This window comes from Glycine max, chromosome 7, assembly GCF_000004515.6.
Source record: "Glycine max cultivar Williams 82 chromosome 7, Glycine_max_v4.0, whole genome shotgun sequence".
NCBI classification, from domain to species: domain Eukaryota; kingdom Viridiplantae; phylum Streptophyta; class Magnoliopsida; order Fabales; family Fabaceae; genus Glycine; species Glycine max.
This window is the reverse complement of record NC_038243.2, coordinates 21,127,899-21,149,749: the sequence shown is the minus strand read 5'-3', so window position 1 is coordinate 21,149,749 and position 21,851 is coordinate 21,127,899. Positions and strand designations below refer to the sequence as shown.

General features: G+C 41.2%; 1 protein-coding gene across 1 annotated transcript; it reads right to left on the bottom strand.

Annotated features, from left to right (window-relative positions):
* Positions 1-16,689: 16,689 nt before the first annotated feature.
* Positions 16,690-17,316, bottom strand: LOC102664479 (uncharacterized). Its single transcript, XM_006584247.1, has one exon. It carries the CDS (start codon positions 17,314-17,316, stop codon positions 16,690-16,692), a length of 627 nt encoding a protein of 208 aa, XP_006584310.1.
* Between the last annotated feature and the right edge of the window lie 4,535 nt (positions 17,317-21,851).

The following is a 21,851-nucleotide window of genomic DNA, read 5'->3' as shown; positions in this document are numbered from 1 at the left end:
AGGAGAAAGTTTGTTATTGGCTGAGTAAAGATATTGTTGGGTTGGTGGGAAACTTGGCCGTACAGGAATGGCAGTCACAGCATGGGTTTCTCCCTCATCCTCACCCTCTTTTTTTTTTTTGCCCCAGTTTTCTCAGTCGTCCTAGTAGGATGATCAAATTTGCCTCTTTTCGGATCCACTTCGATCTTTTTGCTGGCGAAGACCAAATCTGTAAAACTTGAAGGTGTGTAACCCACCATTTTTTCCATAGTAGAACACCGGTCACGTGTCTACTATCATTGTGATAATCTCTTTCTCTATTTTTGGGGGTGCTACTTGAGTTGCCAAGTCTCTCCATCTTTGGGCGTATTCTTTGAAAGATTCGTGCTCCCTTTCTGTACACTTTTTGTAGTTGCATCCTATCCGGAGCCATATCAGAATTGTACTGACACTGCCTAATGAAGGCAACCATTAGGTCCTTCCAAGAATGGACTCAAGCAGGTTCCTAAGTTAGTATACCAGGCGACAGTTGTCCTAGTAAGACTTTCTCAGGAAAAATGTATCAGCAGTTTCTCATCTTTTGCGTATGCCCCCATCTTCCGACAGTACATCTTTAGATGGTTCTTGGAGCGAGTAGTCCCTTTGTACTTGCCAAAGTCCGGCACCTTGAACTTGGGAACGACCATGTTTGGGTATTAGGAACAACTCTTCTAGGTTAGCAAAGGCATAATCTTCACCTCCTTCAATGGCCCTGAGCCTTTCCTCTAGATGATCCAACTTTCCCATTCCTGCCATAGTCATGAGGGTTTTTAACCGCTGTGGAATGCAAGAGGTGCAGTTGTGGGTGATACTGAGGGCCCTCCAAAGGGTTTTGTAGGGGTATACCACCAACTGCTTGCCCTTCAGTGGTATATCCGAGCCAAGGCTCGAAGTCGGCTAGATTGTGATGGGGAATTTCATGGGTCTCTTCCACGGTTTAAGAGACATGTGCATGATCAGTTTGGGGTTGCTGGCTTTCAATGGGTATAGGAGTGGAGTTATTGACATTCTTATTGGGAGTGTATGCCACATTGGGTGGCGCATAGTTGAGAGGCAAGCCATATGACGGGAAGGCGTGCTCGTTTTGAATTTGCACATCATGGGGGCCGCCCGTACTTCCTAAATCTTTGCCTACCATATTTGAGGTTGGATGATTCATTTGCTTGAGGCCAGATGGGAGCATCGGGTTCACCTTAGCGACAGCGCTAATAGCGGCAACTATAACCGCATAGGCTTCCATTATCTTCTTCATGCTCATCATGGCCTTCATCATTGTGGCCATTTGCTCTTTTATGGCCTCCATTTTCGGCCTTCATCTTCTCTTGCACCTCCTCTGCTTCACCCATTACTCTAGCTCTAGCACGAGTTCGGTAAGGGCGCCGTAAAGCGTGTCCTTTTCTTTTTGATAAGTTCATTTTATTTTATTTTATTTTATTTTTCAAGGAAAGAATGCAATGAGCAATGCAACCAATGAAAAGCACGGATGCATGCGAATGATGTACAGTTGAAGTATTGGGAATTTTTACGCAGGATATGGGGTTGAATCAATTTAGATTTTCAACATGGTCCATGACATCTTTGTCAAGGTGAAACTGGAAGTAACAAGGACATCAATAATCCTAAATATGTTTGGCAGTAGACGAAGCAGTGATGTGACTCGATTCATCTTTTGCCCCAATTTTGCAAGACGGTTACTTCCATATTTCAACTTGACTTGATGAACCTTTTTATAAAAGCATGAGCTTGGTTCAACCCTATAATCCAAGGAATGGCAATTCTGATCGCCAATACTTCAACAACATCTCATATGAATGACTCGGGCATACTTTAGGCTTATGCATGAAAAATGTAATTATGAAATTGAGATGCCCGAAGAAACACCATTTCCTAGTTAACCATGCATTAGGTACCATGTTCAATTATTTTGTTTTTAAGTGAAACGGGTTTATGATCCCAACATGGTTGGCTCGTGGTGCCTAACACATGAAACTAAGAATGTAGTGTGAAGTTTCACGCTCCCCCCCTTTTTTGTTTTTTTGTTTTGTAGAGGAAAACGCAAGGATGAGCAAACATGAAAACAAATGGTATGCAATTTTGCAGACCAAAAAGTTTGTTGAACGCATATGCATGATGATGCCATGACCGGACAAATGCAGGATATGTCCATTATGATGTTATGAAGAGATGCTTATGCGATGCATGATATGAATGCATTTTACGGACACGAGAGCCCGGAAAATTATCTCTTCTTACTTGCGCATTTGGGGGCGCAGTGCCCCATGTGTACAATTAAGAAGGTGAGATGGACCTTCCGGCTTCCCGTGACAAAGGACGAGACCAACATACTATGCATGCTAGAGATAAAATGTAGGAGTGATTTGATTTGCACAAGCTTTTTGGAGTAGAAACATGGGACCAACGTTTTATTTCAAAAAGAAGTCGTATCCAGTCAAGGTCTGAGAGACCATACAAGTTTCCTAACGATTTCTAATTATGTGGGCCATTAAGTCTATCATATGCTGACAATAGCCGAGAAGCCCATGAATCTCTTCGGGGGCGGAGTAGGTGTCTGCCATTGCCTTGGCCTTGGCTAACAATCGGGGAAGTTCTTGACTCCCGTTCAAGGTAAGAGCAAACCGATCCATCCACATGGTTACCTCTTGGTGTAAAGAGTCGATCACCCTTCCTCTAGCCTCTTTTTCCGCATACACTTGGGCATACTCATCCGCGATTCTATGCTCGTGGGCCGTGGCTAGACCCAACTCTTCTTGGTACTTGGCGATGATAGCTAACATGTTGGTTTCTGTCTCGCATAGACGCTGAGACAAGCTTCTTTTGGACCTTGAACAGGCAATCAACTCCTCTTTCAGAACCATGCTATGTGCTCGCGACTGGTCCCTTTCTTCCCTTCGCAACTTGAGTTCATTATTGCTACCCCATAGAGCTCCGCGAAATTTGTTCCGACCATACTCTTCCTTGCGAGCCCTCTTGGTCTCTCGTTCAAGGGCTCTTGCGGTAATTGCATTCTCTTCCCGTAACCCGGCACACTCCTTCCGAACGTGTGTAGCAGCCAACTTGAACTTCTCCTTGGCGAGTTTTGCCTTTCCTAACTCGCTTTTGAGAGCTTGGACTTCCTCGTCCTCTTCCGGTGCTTCAAAATTCTCTTTGCTGACGACTTTTAACTTGGCGAGCCAATCTAAACCTCGTATGCGAACTTTCAGCCATTCGTGGTACCCACCAATGATGCCATTACGAATGCCTCTAAGCTCTTGATCTTTCCTTAACGGGGTTTCCCATGCCTTATGGATTCTTTGTATAGTCTTGGAATTTTGTGCGCCGAGATCCGTCACAAGGAAAGGAGACATGCTTTCTTCCGTTGGTGCTCCCCTCATGGGGTACCCTAGTTGTCTTATAGCGAGCGTGGGATTGTAGTTAATACAACCCCTCGTTCCTACCAGCGGAATGTTTGGGTACTTTCCACATGAGAAAAGGACTCCTTCTTTTCCTTCCTTCCATCGGGGGAACCAACTGATTGTTCTACCTCCTATCCCGGCCAAGAGCTGGTCCCAATCCATTCTCCCCTTTTCAGTACACGAGCGATGGCTCAGGAGCGGACATGGATGTCTTGTGTCTTGTTGGAACAAGTGTGAAACCAACCAAACACAGAGGGCGGGTAAGCAACAGATGATCCGTGCGCTACTCTTTTCGCACCTTCGGTCAAATGTGTCAAATAGATCTGCCAAGACAGCTACCACCGGACTTTCCTTGCTATGGTGGTAGGCAAGGAAAGCGTCGATTGCTGCTAGGTCTACCAAACCATCCATGTTTGGAAAGAGGACGACCCAAAAATTAGCAAAGCTAACACATCCATAAACGGGACCCAGTCCCCTCGATTGGCCATACCCCTCGCCTTGTCTTCTAGGTACTTCTGTGGTAGGCCCGCTATGCCGTTCCGAGTCTGTTTTATGCGGTCCAAACCTCTTGCTGAATCCTTGACCACAGTTGCAATTCTGCTCAAAGAGGGGAGACACCCGGAGGAAAGATATGGTTTTCTTCCCCCGAGAGGACATCCTAGAATTTCCTCGAATTCTTCAATGGTTGGTACTAATTGGAAGTCCCCGAATGTGAAGCACCTCAAAGGCTGGTCGTAGTATTGAGTAAGTGATGCAATGACTTCTATGGACACCTCTGCTATGGTCAACTCTAAGATCTTTCCGTAAGTCTTGCGGAAGGCTTGCATTTGGAGGGGTTCCATCAACCGCCCTAATTCCTTGATGCTGGTGGTATCTAGGCTTTTGACCTTGACTTGGTAGAACCTCTTGCCGGTTTGATTTGTTCCCATGCTTACTAAAGTGAGATAAAAGCTGGTGCAAATCAAAACTCCGATATCTCATGGGTGGAATGGATGAATGCATGATGGAATGCATATGACACAGATGCAATCTAGGAATGCGGGGGTCCGGGGAATCTGTCCCCTTCTTAGATACGACGTCTAGGGGTAGCAAAAATGCCCCAACGCACGTTTTTAAGAAGGCGACACGGACCCTCCGTTGGTTTGTTTACAGTAGGGATCAAGACAGAACCCATATGCAATGCCTATGCAAAAGACACAATGCGGGAATGTACACAGTATGACAATATTTACTGAACATAAGCAAAAGGGTATATGATACTCATGCATGGCAGTGTGAAAAATGGCACGCAGCGTGTTTGCTTCGTGCCCCTATTTAAGGGACCTATAAGGGAGAGAACTAACTAGGCTTTTAGCAATAATCCCCAAGGTAGTTATATCTCTCTTGATGGTTTCTAGAGGTATCATCCCCTTTGAAGAACATATTGTAGCAGTAGGGACTACTAGCAACAATAGGTTTTCAAAGAGAAAAGCTCTAGATGAGGGTTCACTGTAATCAAGCAAGTCGGAGACCTAGCATGATCACAGATTCACCTCCACTCCTTATGCTCCCATGAACCCGGGTATAGGGCCCTTTTTCACTCACAGTGTGTGCAAATAGTGTTGGTGTTTTGTGTGCATCAAATGAATAAATATTTACCTCATGCATACATTCTAAAACACACTAAAAGCAACAAATAGTTTATATACACAAGAACATAAGACAAATAAAGGGAAACCAACAAAGGAGAAAGTCATGATAAAACTTTGCACAAGCTTAAATGGCCTAACTCTCTAAAAAAACAGTCCCCAGTGGAGTCGCCAACTGTCGCAACCTACCCTTCGGCGGGAGGGCGACGCGAGACTCGCGGGATGCGTGTTCCACGAAAGGAATACGCGCGGAGTCGCCACCAACGTTTATTTGAGGAAAACGTCGGAAAAACAGGAAAAGACGCGATCTACGAACTTTTAAGTGAAAGGTTCGGGAGTTGTATTTACGCACGGGGAAGGTATTAGCACCCCACACGCCCGTCCCAAGGGACGGCAGCCTTTAATTGAATGTGCAAACATGACTTTGATTTTTTGTTCCCTTTTATGTTCTTATATCCTTTATACCCTTTTTATATTTTTTCCTTTTTTGTGGTCGACAAGGGTGTTTCCCTTTGCTCCTACGTATTCCTCAATTTGGGATGAGAAAATCAGACCTACGTAGTTCTTTCGGAACAGAGTGTTTGGTTAAGTTGTTTTTGTCTTTTTTTGCAAAATATGTTTTTATTGAGCAAAAGGTCATTTAAGGTGTTGGGCCATTAAACGGTCTTTTGGGGTGGTCGACAAAAGCGGGGCTTTTGCTCCTACGTATCCTCAATGAGGAACTCAGACCTACGTAGTTCTTTCTTATCAAATGATCCTTTTTTACTTAAGTGGTGACCATTTTAAGGCGTTGGACCTTTAAAGATGATCCATTTTACTTAATGAGAAATTGAAATGACAAACTTCAAAAGCCTATTTTTGTGGACGAGCTTGACTAGGCGAGTTGATTTTAGCCTTAGTTTCACTTTAGTTATTAATCAATTCGATTAAGAATGAGGAATCCCAAAGAGAAAACGTCCGATTGATTTTCCGCTTTATTTTACTAAAAAGATATTTTTTGATTATTATATTATTTTTTTACCTCTTTTTGATTTCCAACGTGGTTACGGCACGACCGAACGGTCGGAATTGATTTTAACCGAAGTTAATGGATAATACAATTCAAACGTTCGGTGGAAATTTATTTTATTTTTAAGTTAAGCGAGAAACGACTTAAGTAAAATGGCTTAAGCACGTCAACAGGGGATATAAAAAGTAAACAAAAACGAGGATAAAAATGCACGAAACACAATGTGGACCACTATGGGTGCATAGAATGAATCGAAAAGCTTGGTTCGAGGTACTTACCCGTTGAAGATCGAAGAACGATGAAGAACGAATGAAGAACGTCGAAGAACAGTTGAAACCTTTGCGAGATTCCTCACGGAAAACGTTACGGAAACGTTTCGGAAGCGCCTCGGCTTAGATTTTCTTCACGGAAACAATTTTTCCAAGCAAATTTGAAAGAGAGAGAAGTGCCTAAAGGGCTGGGATCCTTTTCTTCTTCATTTTCTCCCCTATTTATAGCAAAATAGGGGAGATGCTTGCCGCCCAGCTCGCCCAGGCGAGCTCAGCTCGCCCAGGCGAGCAGGGTTGCTTCCTCCAGAAGCAACCGCCTTCTGGAGGAACCTTCTGGAGGGCCCAAATGGGCCTGGGTGCTATTTGCACCCCCATTTTTACTAAGTTCACCCCCTCTGCTGTTTTTTTGGTGATTCTTTTTTCGTAAAGTTACGGAAACTTACGAATTTCGTAACGATACTTGTTTTCTTTCCGTAATTGTTACGGAACCTTGCGGATTACATAATCATCCCCTTTTTGACTTACGGAATGTTACGGAACCTCACTTAATTATGCAATGACGCTTCCTTTTGATTTCCGGTGTGTCACGGAAACTTACGGATTGTGCATCAATATTTTTTTGGTTTTCTTGGGCATGTCCTGGAATTTCACAAATTGCCTAATGATGGGTGCCAAGCACCTCACGAGGACCAAAGAATGGTCGCACGTTATCAAGCAAAGGTCCCCGGACGAAATTAGGGTATGACACTCGGGATTTGAGGTCAAATCCTTTTCAAGGGGGAGGGAATGATGCAATCCTACCCTGCAAGGGCATTGAATAGAAGACTCCAAGAAGATTGGGCCAGAGATGCAAGAGAAGGCCTTAGGGTTCTCATGAGCCTTAAGGTAGATTTCGGGCCCATGGGCTAAGTATGAGTCTGCTTATCTTTGTACATATTAGATTAAGGTTTCATTATTTTTGGGCCTTGTATTTAGGGCTCCATAATATAGGTAAGGTATCCTAGAAATGTAGGATTTTTCAGTCCTTTTATTTTAGGGCACCTAGACTAGTTTTTGTATTCGGGGTAGTTTTGTAATTTCACATGCATTAAGTGAATATTTGAGTTGTGTGGTTGGAAATAAATTTAATTGAATTGGGAGAAGCCCAATCCAATTAAATTTTAGAGGGGGAGGTGAGCATTTGCTTGCTACACCCCATTGCCACATCATATAGTCACACTTTGTGCATGTCCTTCATGCTTTACATGCCTCATGATACCTAAGCACACTTAGTGGAGAATCATGGACTTGATCTTGGATTAGTGGGCTGAACCATAGCTAAAATTCACTAATTATAATTATTGAAATTTTGGCTCCACAAATTCAATTTCAAATTCAAGTGAAATTTGAATCGAATTCAAATTTCCCTCCAATTTTGTGTGACACTTGGGCTATAAATAGAGGTCATGTGTGTGCATTTTTTCAACTTTGATTATTTGAAAATTAAACTTCAGAATTCAGAGCTCTTTTAGAGCACAAAATTTCGTGCTCTTCTCTTCCTCTCCCTTCATTCATCTCCTTTTTCCTCCAAGCTCTTATCCATGGCCTCCTATGGTGGTGAGCTTCTTCTAGACTCATCTTCTACTTGAAGTGGCGTCTCCTCTCTCTCTTCCTTCTCCATTCCGCTGCCATTCATCTTCCAAGAATCAAAGGAATCCATTGATGAAGAAGATCCTAGGCCTACAAGCTCCAATGGAGCTTACATAACCAAATGCCCCTTTGATGGGGATGAGGGATTGCATTAATTATAACATTGTGGTGGCCATAAGAAAGTTAAGTTATCCTATGAGAGTTGCATCATTGGAGGAAGCCATCATGCCTTTCATCACATGAGGATTCAATAAGGCTAATATGGGGATGCTTCAGAAGATGCATAGGGCGTGGAATCAAGTGGAAAGGAAAGATAAGAAGCGTAGGGGAAGAAGCAACGGTGTCTGGGAAATTATCTCAAATGGCTGAAAGTTAGAGTGCAAGAGATTGCTTGGCTCAAAAAGTTAGAGGGTCCGAATGAAGTAGAGATGGAGGTGCCCGAGGAGAGCGAAGAGGGGTGAGTCTTGAAGGCTGAGTTGGAAAGGACAAAAGTGACTAAGGAGAAGCTAAATAGGGTAGTTACTAGAGTTAGGAAAGAATGTGATAGGCTGAAGGATATCAACATGTCCACAGTTGAAGCGCTAGAGCAGGAAATGAGAAAGGCCTGAGGGGAAGAGTTAAGTAGAAAAAGGTTCCAAAGGGCTTTGCTAGGCAATAACAATGAGCTCAAGTTGAGAAGGGCCGAGAGAGACAAAGCAATAGCTGAGAATGCAATATTAAAGGATGAGTTAAGGAATTTTTGGGAATCAAAGGAAAGCTTGAAAGAGAAGTTAAGCATGATGAAGAAGAATATGTTGATAATCATTGACCAGTTTGAGGAGAAGATGATGAAAGAGAGATAGAATCTGGCTACTATGTATGGGCAGGCACTCAGAGATGAGCAGGCGAAGGTCAGCCTTGCAGGTTGAAAAGGAGGCAAGGGAGGAAGTTTGCACTCACAATAAATGAAAGTTAAGAGCTCCTAAAGCTGCTATCTAAAGCCAAGGCGATGTCTAACGCATACTCCACTCTAGATGAAGTTCATAGCCTTTTTGACTACTGCCAACACATGATTGAGCTAATGACTTATATAATTAGGACTCGCTGATGTGCCCGTGTTTTATTTCCAGTTGTATTTTGAACCTGACATGATGTAATGAATAATGTTGTTTTAAGGAAAATTAGAGTTGATTCGACCCTATGTTCTTGTCGCAACCTACCTTACGATGGGATGACAAAAGAAAAGCAAAGGCGTTTTCGTCTTCTATGAAGAAAACGCGTGGGAGTCGCCACCAACGTTTATTTAAGGAAAATGTTAAAAAAACCAAAAAGAGGTATGTGAATTTTGAAAAGAAGGGTTTGGGAGTTGTTTATGCGTAGGGAAGGTATTAGCATCCCACGCGTCCGTCACAAGGGGCGATAACCTTTAATCGAGTGTGCAAAACGTGACTTCAAAATTATTTATTTTTCCTCTTTTATTTTTTTTCTATTATTTATTATTATTATTATTATTTTAATTGACAAGGGTGTTGCCCTTGCTCCTATGTATCCCCGAGTGCAATGAAGAAATTAGACCTACGTTGTTCTTTAATAAGAATACTTATGTTTCTTTTTAAAAGATTCATTTTAAATGCAAACAAAAAGTCGTTAAGGCATTGGACCTTGAAACAATCTTAAGTGATATTTGATGAAAAGAAGCTTAATTATGAATTGTTTATTTTTTATTTTTTTCCAGTCATACTAAAAAAAACCAATTTCATGACACTAGTGACCGATTAGAACCAAGCATTACGGATAAAATGAAATTACCAACAATAAGTGAAGAAGATAAATGCACACATAAATCTCGCAAAGGACCAAATAAGGGTACATAGATTACATCAAAATCTTAAGAAAAACTAACTGGCTATTGCACAGAGTACAAGGCTAGCAAGAGAAATAATGTAGGAAACGATCCACGGTCGCAATTTGGCAGAGCTTCGGCTTCACTTTTTTCTTCTGTTCTTCCTCTTCCTACATTTTTCCTTCTGTTCCTTAGAGAATTAGCCCCTGAAACCCTTCCCTTGCATGGCTATTTATAGGAAAAGGCCATTTGGTATTTGGGAAGCTCGCCCAGGCAAGTTGGAGCTTGCCCAGGCGAGCTGGTTTCTTATAGTTGAAGGTATCAACTCACCCAGGCAAGCTGGAGCTCGCCCAGGTTGCTTAAGGTTAGAGGTATTTCATGGCCCAGACTAGCCAAATGCTAGCCTGGGCGAGCTAGGGTCCAAAAATTTCCAGAAAAATGACCATTTTGCCCCTTTTCTTGTGTTTTTTTCCCCAGATCTGACAATCAAACATCAATTTGAGCAATCCCTCAACCTTGCACTGCAATCGGTGCCAAACACCATAATTTAGTTAGTAATGATCAAAACATCACAAGTGGATGATAAAAACATCGTACACGGATGAAATTAGGGTCTGACAGTTGGCTCTCTTTGCTTATCTTTTATTAAAAATAAGAGATAAGTAAAGATAATGACACTAATTTCACTTTAGCGATCCAGCTTTTCAACTGGATGCCAGAGAAAACAAAGAAGCAAAATTGAAAAAGCAAAAGGACGTTGAAGTGCTACAAAACATAAAATGGAGGACATTGGAATCCTATAGCATAAGAGCAGAAGACACTTGAAGTCTTTGAAAGCATAAAAACAAAGGACGTTGAGTCAAAAGAAACACCAAGATAAGGACATTGAGTCCTATGAAAATATAAAGTAGAAGACGTTGAAGTCTTTGAAAGCATAAAAGATAGAAGACATTGAAGTCTTTGAAAGTGTAAAAGACAAAAGACATTGAAGTCTTTGAAAGTGTAAAAGACAGAAGACATTGAAGTCTTGTATAACATAAAACAAAAGACATTGAAGTCTTATGAAAACATAAAGATAGAGGACGTTGAGTCCTCTGAAAACATAAAGACAGAGGACATTGAGTCCTATGAAAATATAAAGCAGAAGACGTTGAAGTCTTTGAAAATCGTAAAACAGAAGATGTTGAAGTCTTTGAAAGCATAAAAGACAGAAGACATTGAAGTCTTTGAAAGTGTAAAAGACAGAAGACATTGAAGTCTTATAAATCACAAGGCATAAGACATTGACGTCTTTGAAAGTGTAAAAGACATAAGACATAAGACATTGAAGTCTTGAAAGTGTAAAAGACAGAACCCATTGAAGTCTTGTTTCAACACTTGCAAGAAAAACTAAAAATGACAATAGTATGAGTATAAAACAAGCATGCTTCAACATATATGAATAGTATTGGTAAAGAACCAAACTCCCTAACCGATCAAAACAACATTTTTAAAAAAAAAGCAACAATGAGGAATGAAAGCACAAAGATAGAATTCTCAGAACCAAGAATGAGATTAAGACATTTTGCATTTTGCTTCTAAAGAGCATCAGAAGAAACACTGGATTCAATCAAATAGAGGAAAACCTGTCAAAGGTGTATAAAACTTCACACAAGCAAGTGTTTCATCTCAATTCCAAATCACAGATATGTCATAAATTGATTTTGCAAGTCATTTCCCATCAAATCAAGGATAATGCGCATAATCACCATGGATCAATAGGTCTTTTTGAGGTTGGACCTATAGAAGATTTTGGCTTTGGTTTCTATATTTTTTTTTTTGGAGAGTAGGCATAAAGATTTGGCTAGTAACTTAAATGAGCGATTACTTCCTATCCTTTCATGTTTTGACCAAGTTATCATTATTTTTTTCTTCTTTTTTACTCTTTACAACAACTCTATACATGGTTTAGATGTTTGTTTATTCCAAAGAACTTGTATTTCCTTTCTCTTTCCTTTTTTCTTTTCGCTCTTTTTCATTTTTGATTTTGATTTTGATTTTTTTTTGTTTTGATTTGATTTTTGATAAATACCTAACTTTCTTCAAAAACTACAACTAGCCAAAAAATGATAGAAATCTCCCCTGAAAACACTCCTACTCTCCTATCCTAAGGTAAGGTAGGAGACTTTCATCCTAGGTTTAGTGTTCCGATAAAAATCAAGTGTCTCGCACAATGGGCTTACAAATGGAAAAACTAATGTACATTGGGACAACTGTTTGGCCAATGGCTAAAAATGTAAAGAAAGAAAGAATGCCCAGATTACTTCCATGAATCTTATGTTATGACAATTAGAAATTCATGCAAAACTAATCGTAGAACATATCCATACGGACACTCAATATAAAATTTGTGGTCACACACAATCACTAAAGCTTAGGGCTTGTTTCCACATTCAGATCAAACCAGTGTTTCAATGGTTGTTCTTTTACCAAGTCCGTGCAAAAAAAAAAAAACATCTAAGTCCATTTGGTATTTAGGAAAGTTCTTCATTATTTTAATCCTCAATATATTTTTTCAAAAAACTTTTTGTCGCGTTTTGATCTGCAAAATATTCAAAGGGTACTGGTTGTTGATTCTTTTAAAAGCATGTTGGGTTCAAGAAATGAAATGGTTTGAGTCCCAGAAAGAGTTATAATCTATGACTACCATCAGAACATCAAAGCGCGCAAATTAATAAAAAATAACCTTGTGTAAGTTTTTTTTAAAAAGAAATCACCAAAATAAATAACGTAACAAATTACTAAAAGCAATAAATAAGATAAAGACAAGTTCATAAATTTAAAAGATTATGGTTGGGGAGCTTAGCCTCCTCCAATGAAGTAATCAAGCAGATCTGCCATGTCTCCATCATTCTCAGCTCTGCCTTCATCTCCTTGGGCAGCTCCTTGAGCATCTACAGGTCCTGCCTCGTCCTGGAAATTAGGCCTGTCTCCAGGCCATGCAACAGTGGCTCTAAACTGCTCGGGAGTAGGCCAAGGGTAAGGGTTAGGATCCTAGCGATGCTGGTGTAGTGTATAGTGGTAGAAGTTGTCATTTAATTGCATTTGGCCCCTATGATTTGCTGCATGCTGATCAGCCGAATGCCGCATGTATGTGTGTATTTGGAGCTCCATCCTCCGCATGTGGGTTGAGATGGACTCCACGGATGGCAGCTGATGTGGAGGCGGCGGTGGTGCATTTGCTGCCGACTGCTGCTGCTGATCTTGCCTAGACTGCTATACCTGCATTGGCATGCAATACTTTTCAATGAATGACCTGTTAATGGGAGGTTAGATGAGCTTCATCGGCGTGACCGACACTCCGTAGAATTGGCAGAGACCCATAATTAATGCAGGAAAACCCAGTGCTCTGTCGGACTTTTCTGGGTCCACTAGGTGCCTAGGAGGTGCAATGCCTACAAACTGATGGATGGCATCTGAGATGAGTTGTGCCACGTGGACATTGATCTGTGTCATAATGTTGTAGACCAATTGACATTTGGGTAGTGTGAGATTAGAGTTGTGGTCACTCGAAAGGATGTTGTTGAGTAGAAAGGTCATCCAGATTTGAGTCAGAGTGGTCATGCTAGTGCGCATGATCCGCACCCGCTTCCCTGCTATGTTTCGTGCAAAATCATGTCCGGGGGAGAAAAGTAGCTGACCTATGGTCTCTTCATCAAAACCTGAAAATTGGCTTCTTCTCTCAGTGTATTCACATCACGTCTTCTAAGATCATTGGATGCCCCATGAATTGGTTGATAGCATCTGTGTCATAGGGAATCCATTGGCCTTGCATTCTAGAGCCCTTATCCATGACAACTTCTTTAGTAGGCCAGGAATTTGCATAAAACTCCATGAGTACTTCAGGATCATATTTAGCCATGGGCTCTGTCAGCTACGTCCAATGCCTCCTAGCAATTTTCGCCTGAAATTCTGTATACTCACCCTCAGCTAGCTGGACCCACCTTTCCTTGAGAAAAGACCAATCTTTAATCACTTTAAAACGGCATTGATGCTCCTCACTTCGAAAGCGGTGTCCATCAAACTCGATTTCTACAGGTGGAGTTGTACTTGATCCTTCTACTATAACAGTCTTCCTTGCTCTTTTAGCAGGGAGTTTCTTCGGGGCCATCTGTGACAAAGACATGTAGAAACTAGAATTTTAGCAAAATTTTATTTTTTCAAAGAATAGCTAGCCATTGAAAATTTTTTCTTTTCTCTTTTTTTTCTTTCTTATATATATATATATATATATATATATATATATTATTTTTTAATATATTTTTTTTATTTTTCTAGCAATCAAGAAGCTAATATGTAAACAAGTTCACTCTAGAACAACCTTAAAACACAAATCCAAAACAACATTAAGCACAAATTCAATCTACCTAAGTGCTCCAATTTTCACAAGAAAAAGGTGGTGATTCAAACCTAACAAATTTACCTGTCCATTAACAACTCAAATAATCTTCTCAATCTAATTCACAACCCTATGTAAATTATTAACTTGAGTTGATATCACACTTAATTAAATGACTAAAAATGTTTAACATTTCAAAACTTACAAGAGAACATAGTCTAACCATTGTGGCGTTTCATCAAACACTTGGTGTGCATATGTCATCACATGCAAAATGAGGGACAAAGAGCAAACATGACATGCAAATTCGTGAAAAACCAAGGATAGGCCTAAAACCATATAACACAACCACCAATATAAGTGTTTTGATCATTCGTTCACATAAAAATCATCTTACAAACAATTGCAAAGAAAGCAACAACCAAAACACCAATCATTATAAGAAAAAAAAAAGTAAAACTAGATGGAGGTGTGATACTTACTTGAAAGGGATGGAGTGTTGTGTGCAAAATGAAGAATTTTGATGAAAAGGAAGTAGCTTGGGGGAGCTATGGGGGAAAAGGGGCGAGGCTTTTATGAAGAAGGAAGAAAAAAGAAGTGTAATATGAAGGTAGGGGGTGTAATATGATTTCATCCCCCCTTTTTATTTTTACCTCAGACGTGCACTCACCCAAGCGAGTCAAACCCCTTTTTTTAATTAATTAATTAATTTTTTTGCATGAAAATTTTAGTTATAATCTCGTAATAAGCTTTATAATTAAGTATAATCCTAAACAAATTCATGAAATAATTCAAAAAGAAAATCGAACAACACCAACTCGCAATAGAAAGCATAAGGCATAAAATTAAAGAGCAAAGTTTAGAGATACTAGGTTGCCTACTAGGAGGGCTTCTTTAACGTCTTTAGCTGGACGCATGGTTGTGGCCGAGGCTTCAACATCTCATCCTTCATAATTCTTTGCTTCAATTGTGAGCAAATTTGATCGTGGATTTAACACCTGTTGGCGTTTGCTCTAATGCCTTGAAAAAAAGAATGTTAACATACAAATGTTTAAAATGCTATGAAATGCACGTATTTCCTTTCCTATCTGCCCCTAGGTCTATTCAAGGCTTACTCGTGGCGCCTATCATAACCCAAATAACTCTTCATTTTTTTGCAAAACTTTTAGAGATGATAAGATGCAATCACATGCATGTTTGTATTGAGCATTCATTTAGCGCAACAATTAATCAAGTTTTTTTTGTTTAATTTTACTCAACGCTTACGGCACCCCTATCAAACGTGCCGAACGAGCGACTTCTGATCGAGCAGATTTGGCCATTGGATCTGGAGTGCGGGTCATGTGAGCGAGCAAAACAATAGCGTAGATTCATACCCAATGACAATAAAAAGTGCAAAAGACACACATTAGAGAGAGAGATACAAAACATCAATCCATATTTATTAACGTTGCGATTATTGTTTACAATGATAACCTAAAACATGAAGATCCTAATGAGTCCTTGGGGAGGCCCAAACAATGAGCCTTTAAACTGCCCCAAACATTATGCATAGTATCACTTGACAACATCAGAATTCGCATGCGAAGGCAACTTTTCATCATCCATGTTCACGAGTAACAATGCTCCACTCGAGAAAGCCTTATTTACCACAAAAGGTCCTTCATAGTTTGGGGCCTATTTCCCTCTATGATCTTTCTGAACATGTGATACTTTCTTCAAAAAAAGGTTCCCCTCGCAGAACTCACGTGGGCGCACCCTTTTGTCAAATGCGCTTTTCATTTTGCTCTGATATAGCCGCCCATGACTTCTGGCAGCTAATCTCTTTCCCTCAATAAGATTTAACTGGTCAAAATGTGCTTGGGCCCATTCCGCTTCTTCTAATCCTGACTCCGCTATAATTCTCAAAGAAGGAATCTCCACCTCAAAAGGGAGCACAACTTCCATCCCGTACACCAAAGAGAATGGGGTTGCCCCAATAGAAGTGCATACAAAAGTTCAATAACCATGCAATGCGAAGGGTAGCTTTTCGTGCCAATCATTGTATGACACTATCATCTTTTGAACGATCTTCTTGATGTTTTTATTGGCGGCCTCAACTGCCCCATTCATCCTGGGCCGATAAGACATTGAATTATGGTGTTGGATTTTGAAATCCTCACACATTTCCTTCATTACTTTGTTGTTCAAATTGGTGGCATTATCGGTGATGATCTTTCTGGGCAACCCATATCTGCAAATTATTTCTTTCTTGATGAATCTGACCACCACCTTCCTAGTCACATTAGCATATAAGGTTTCTTCCACCCATTTGGTGAAGTAATCAATGGCGACAAAGATAAAACGATGCCCATTCGAAGCCTTGGGTTTGATAGCCCTAATCACGTCTATGCCTCACATCGAGAACGACCATGGTGCTGACAACATATTCAACGACACAGGTGGAGCATTAACATTATCTGTAAAGGTTTGGCACTTGTGGTATTTCCTAACGTGAACACAACAATCACTCTCCATGGCGATCTAGTAATACCCGACTCTCAGAATCTTTCGGTCCATGGCATGCCCATTGGCATGAGTGCCAAAGGATCCTTCATGCACCTCCAATAGTATCTGCTCAGCCTTATTTGCATTCACACACCGAAGCAGTACCATATCATGGTTTCTTTTATATAGGACATCCCCACTCAGGAGGAAACTGGCTGCCAACCTCTGTAATGTCCTCTTGTCATTGTCAGAGGCCTCGGGCAGGTATTCATTGTCCTTGATGTATCGTTTGATATAGAAATTCCAAGGCTTACCATCCTCTTCTTCTTCTATCAAACAACAATGTGCAGGCTTAATGTGGCATTTGATGTCTATGCACGACAAGTCTCTGTGAAAGCCTATTTTGAACATGGACGACATAGTGGCAAGAGCATCAGCCACTTGGTTTTCCTCTCTAGGAATATGGTGAAATGATATATCATCAAAGAGTTCCATCAATTCCTTGATGTAAGCTTGATAAGGTATCAACTTCTGGTCTCTGGTCTCCCATTCACCTTTCAACTGATGGATTACCAATGCCAAATCTCTGTACACTTTGAGCAACTTGACCCTAAAGTTGATTGTTGCTCGGATCCCTAGGGCGCATGCTTCGTACTCCGCCATATTATTTGTTCAATCAATCTAGCCGTGAAAGGCAAACATTATTTATCTAGCGAAACCAACACTGCCCCAATTCCATGACCTAGTGCATTAGACGCACCATCAAATCACACAATCCACTTATCTTTGTCTTCATCTTCACCTTCTTCCTCAAACAAGGCTATAATATCCTCGTCAGGGAATTCTGGATGCATAGGTTGATAATCACTTATGGGTTGTTGAGCTAGATAATCTGCCAAGGCACTCCCTTTTATTGCCTTTTGAGTGGCGTAAACAATATCGAACTCTGACAACAAAACTTGCCATCGAGCTATCCTCCAAGTGAGAGCGGGCTTTTCAAAGATGTACTTGACTGGATCCATTTTGGATACCAATCAAGTAGTGTAACTCAACGTATATTGCCTTGAAAAGTGAGCTACCCATGCCAAGGCGCAAAATGTCCTTTCTAGCAACGAGTAGTTCATCTCACATGCTATGAATTTCTTGCTCAAGTAATAAATGGTCTATTCTTTCTTTCTGGATTCATCGTATTGCCCTAGCACACACCCCATCGACTCATCTAACATTGTCATGTACAAAATAAGAGGTCTTCCAGGCACTGGTGCTATGAGCATATGAGGATTCATCAAACACCGTTTAATTCTCTCAAATGCTACCTGATAATCATCATCCCACTTAATAGATTGATTCTTACGCAACAACCTGAAAAGAGGCTCACAAGTGGCAGTTAACTGCGATATGAATCTAGCGATGTAATTCAACCTTCCCAAGAACCCTTGAACTTGTTTTTCTGTACGTGGCTCGGGCATCTCGAGAATTGCTTTCACCTTATCTGGATCCACCTCTATTCCTCTCTAGCTAACAACAAAACTGAGCAACTTTCTGGATTTTACCCCGAACGTACACTTTACGGGATTCAATCTCAACTTGTATTTACGTAGTCGCCCGAACAACTTTCATAAATTGACTAGGTGCTCTTCCTTCATTCTTGATTTTGCGATCATATCATCCACGTAGACCTAGATCTCCATGTGCATCATGTCATGGAATAATGCCACCATGGCCTGCTAGTATGTTGCCCCAGCATTCTTCAATCCAAACAACATCACCTTATAGCAGAAGGTTCCCCATATAGTAATGAAATTTGTCTTCTCCATGTCCTCTGGTGCCATCTTTATTTGATTATAACCTAAAAATCCATCCATGAAAGAGAATAGGGCAAAACGGGTCTGTTATCCACGAGAACGTCAATGTGCGATAAAGGAAAATTATCCTTTGGATTGGCTTGATTTAAATCTCGATAGTCCACACACATTCACACCTTTCCATCCTTTTTTGGGACTAGCACGATATTGGCAACCCATTCTGGGTACCAGGCAACGACTAAACAACCTACATCAAATTGTTTCTTCACCTCCTCTTTTATCTTTAGGGACATTTCAGGCTTCATTCTCCTCAACTTTTGTTTCACCGGGGAGCACTTAGGATTCAATGGTAGCTTGTGTTGCACAATTTCTGAGCTTAAACCATGCATATCCTGGTAAGACCAAGCGAAGATGTCTTGGTAGGCTCGCAACAAAGCCACTAACTCATCTCGGATGTTAGCAGACGCACAAGTGCCAATCTTCACCTCTTTTTTCTCTTCACTAGTGCCTAAGTTAACAACCTCTGTCTCCTCTTGATGCGACTTTATCTCTCTTTCTTCTCGTTCCACTATTCTCCTCAGATTCGGGGGGAATCCCTAATCCTCATCTTCTTCCTCCTCGACTTGATTTACTGGCTTCTCAAAGTCAACATACAGGTTCTCAGTATCATTGCTTTCACAGGACTCATTATCGGATTTGTGACAAATCATTTAATCGCAACGAAAATAAATATGCAGATAAATGAAACGGAAAAAGGTGAAAAAGGGAATATATCAATAAAAGGTTGTATATTAATGGTCACTGGAACATTAAAGAAGAGTATGCCCAACAAAGAAAGTAACCCTTAAAGCCTAGGCACGGCAATAGGATCCAAACTACTTAATTACATCGAATTCGAAACAGAAATCTTTGGTTGCTCTATGATCTGAAAATTTTTCAATTCAAAGTCTGGGGAACATGGTTGCACCCAATTCGGCTAATCTTAATCGATCTCTTCATCTAGCATAGGAACCTGATCTTCATGCATCCACCTTACATTCATAAAGCTCTCATTGATGTGACAAATAGGGACCCTCTCCACCTGTGATCCTCGCCCTTGTAAACGAGCTAAGTCTTTCTCTTTCCTTTCCAAAGCAATCCTTCTTTTGTCAGCACTTGTAGGCTTGTACCCCAGACGAAACCTCCCACAGTTTTCATCAATCTTCAACAGGCTTACTGCGCCACCACCATTCTGGACCAAACCCATTCTAGGCTTATACCCATCCTTTAGCATAACTCGAGCTACCATCAAAGAGGTATCAAACAAGCGTGGTTGTATCAAAAGAGACTTCAAATAAGCACTATTCACAATTTCCAATGCTTGAAATGACGTTTCTAGTGACTCCTCCGCTGCTTCAACATAAGGCGTAGAAGACAGATAACTTACTAGTATGTCCTCCTCACTTGATACTATAACAAGCTGACCCCCCACCATAAATTTCAATTTCTAATGCAAAGATGATAGGACCACTCTAGTCGAATGAATCCAGGGTTGACCTAGCAAACAACTGTAAGCAAGAGTTATGTCCATGACTTGGAAGGTGATTTGAAATGTGCATGGGCCAATTTGGATCAGGAGATGAATTTCCCCTCTCACATCACGACGATTGCCACCGAAGGCTCTGACAACCATAGAACTTGGCCTCATGTACGAGGCATCGAATGAAAACTTGTCTAATGCCATTTTAGGCATGACATTAAGAGAAGAACTATTGTCCACAAGCACCTTAGCCACCATATGATCCGCAAATTTGACTGACACATGCAGAGCCTTATTGTGCCCTCTCCCTTCAATTGGTAACTCGTCCTCAGTGAAAGTCAAATAATTACTTGCAGTGATATTATTGATTATTCCTCCAAACTTCTCTATAGAGATGTCATGCGCCACAAGGGCTTCATTTAAAATTTTCATCAATAACTCATGATGAGGCTCAAAATGCATGAGCAGTCCCAACAAAGATCTTGGCTAGCATTTTGTTCAACTTTTCGATTACCTTGAATTCACTCTGCTGAATGATTCTCATAAATTCCATTGCTTCCTCAGCAGATATATCTTTCTTGCCAAAACTGTCCTTTTCCTCCATAGGCTTTTTGATAGGGGCCTCGTTATTTGTCACAGAGCCCACTTTCTCCCTTTCGACCACATCCTCCATTGCCTTTCCCTTATCATTCGACTTTGCCGATAGTTCGAGAGGAGCAAAAATATGCCCACTACACGTCATGTGATTCATACTAGAAATATTTGTGTCCTTAGAAGTTGGCATGCTAGCCCCAACACGCATAACAGACGTGTCTTGCCTTCCGTCGGATCCCTATATGCCATACCTCCATGGCACCACCTTGTCACTTTTATAAGGGAATGGTGATGGTGTCCTCACCACAGCGGGTTGGAAACCTCGAGGTACTTGAGTGGTAACATCTTTGGTAAAATGAATTACCAAAGGTTTAGGCTTACCCAGGTTGGTGTCGCTTGACTGCATGAACACCTCTCCTTCCTTCCTCCTTACTTGACCAATTTCAATTCGTCCTTCATCTATCAATCCCTGCAGCAGCTCCTTGGATACTAGGCACGTTTCTACATCATGCAACTCCCTTAGATGCAGCGGGCACCGATCCCCTTATCACCGTTGTATTTAACCATGCCATCCTTACGTAAAGCCTCCAAGATGAATCATTTTGGGGTCGACACATCCTCTATTTTCTTCAACTCCTGAGACTCCCATTTTTCAACAACATTCACTGACGAGCTTCTGTGATTTAGAAGCGGATTAGTTCTTACATTCGGACTATCCTCTTGAAACGTAAGCCATCCCGCATCAACCAAACTCTGCACTTTATGCTTAAAAGCTACACATTGTTCAATGGAGTGCCGCGGGATGCCACCATGGTAGGTACATCTAGCGTTAGGATTGTACAATTGGGGAAAGGGAGGTTGATAAACCCTTCTCGGGCTCACTACTGCCAGTTGGTTGCTGAGTAAGGATGGTAGTAGGTCAGCGTATGACATTGGGATTGGGGTGAATTCTATAGGTTTCCTTTCTGGGAAATTCCTCCGAGGGTTGGTGTTTATGTTGGGATTGGGAGTTGCATTTGGCATGGGTTGTATAGGGAATGGATTTTGTGGGTGATGTTGGGGAGGTCTCTGCGGTTGTTTAGGTGCTCTTGGTCGGAGGGGCGTTCGGCAGGGGGGAGGACCGATTGACCGAGTAGTGCTACTGGTGTGGGGGATAGTGATACATGAGGTTGTGAGGGGTTTGCAGGGAGCTCGGCCATGTGGGCGTTGTAGTCACGTTATGGGTTTCTCCCTCTTTTTTCTTTGCATCATTCGCCCCAGGCCTCCTATTACCAAAACTC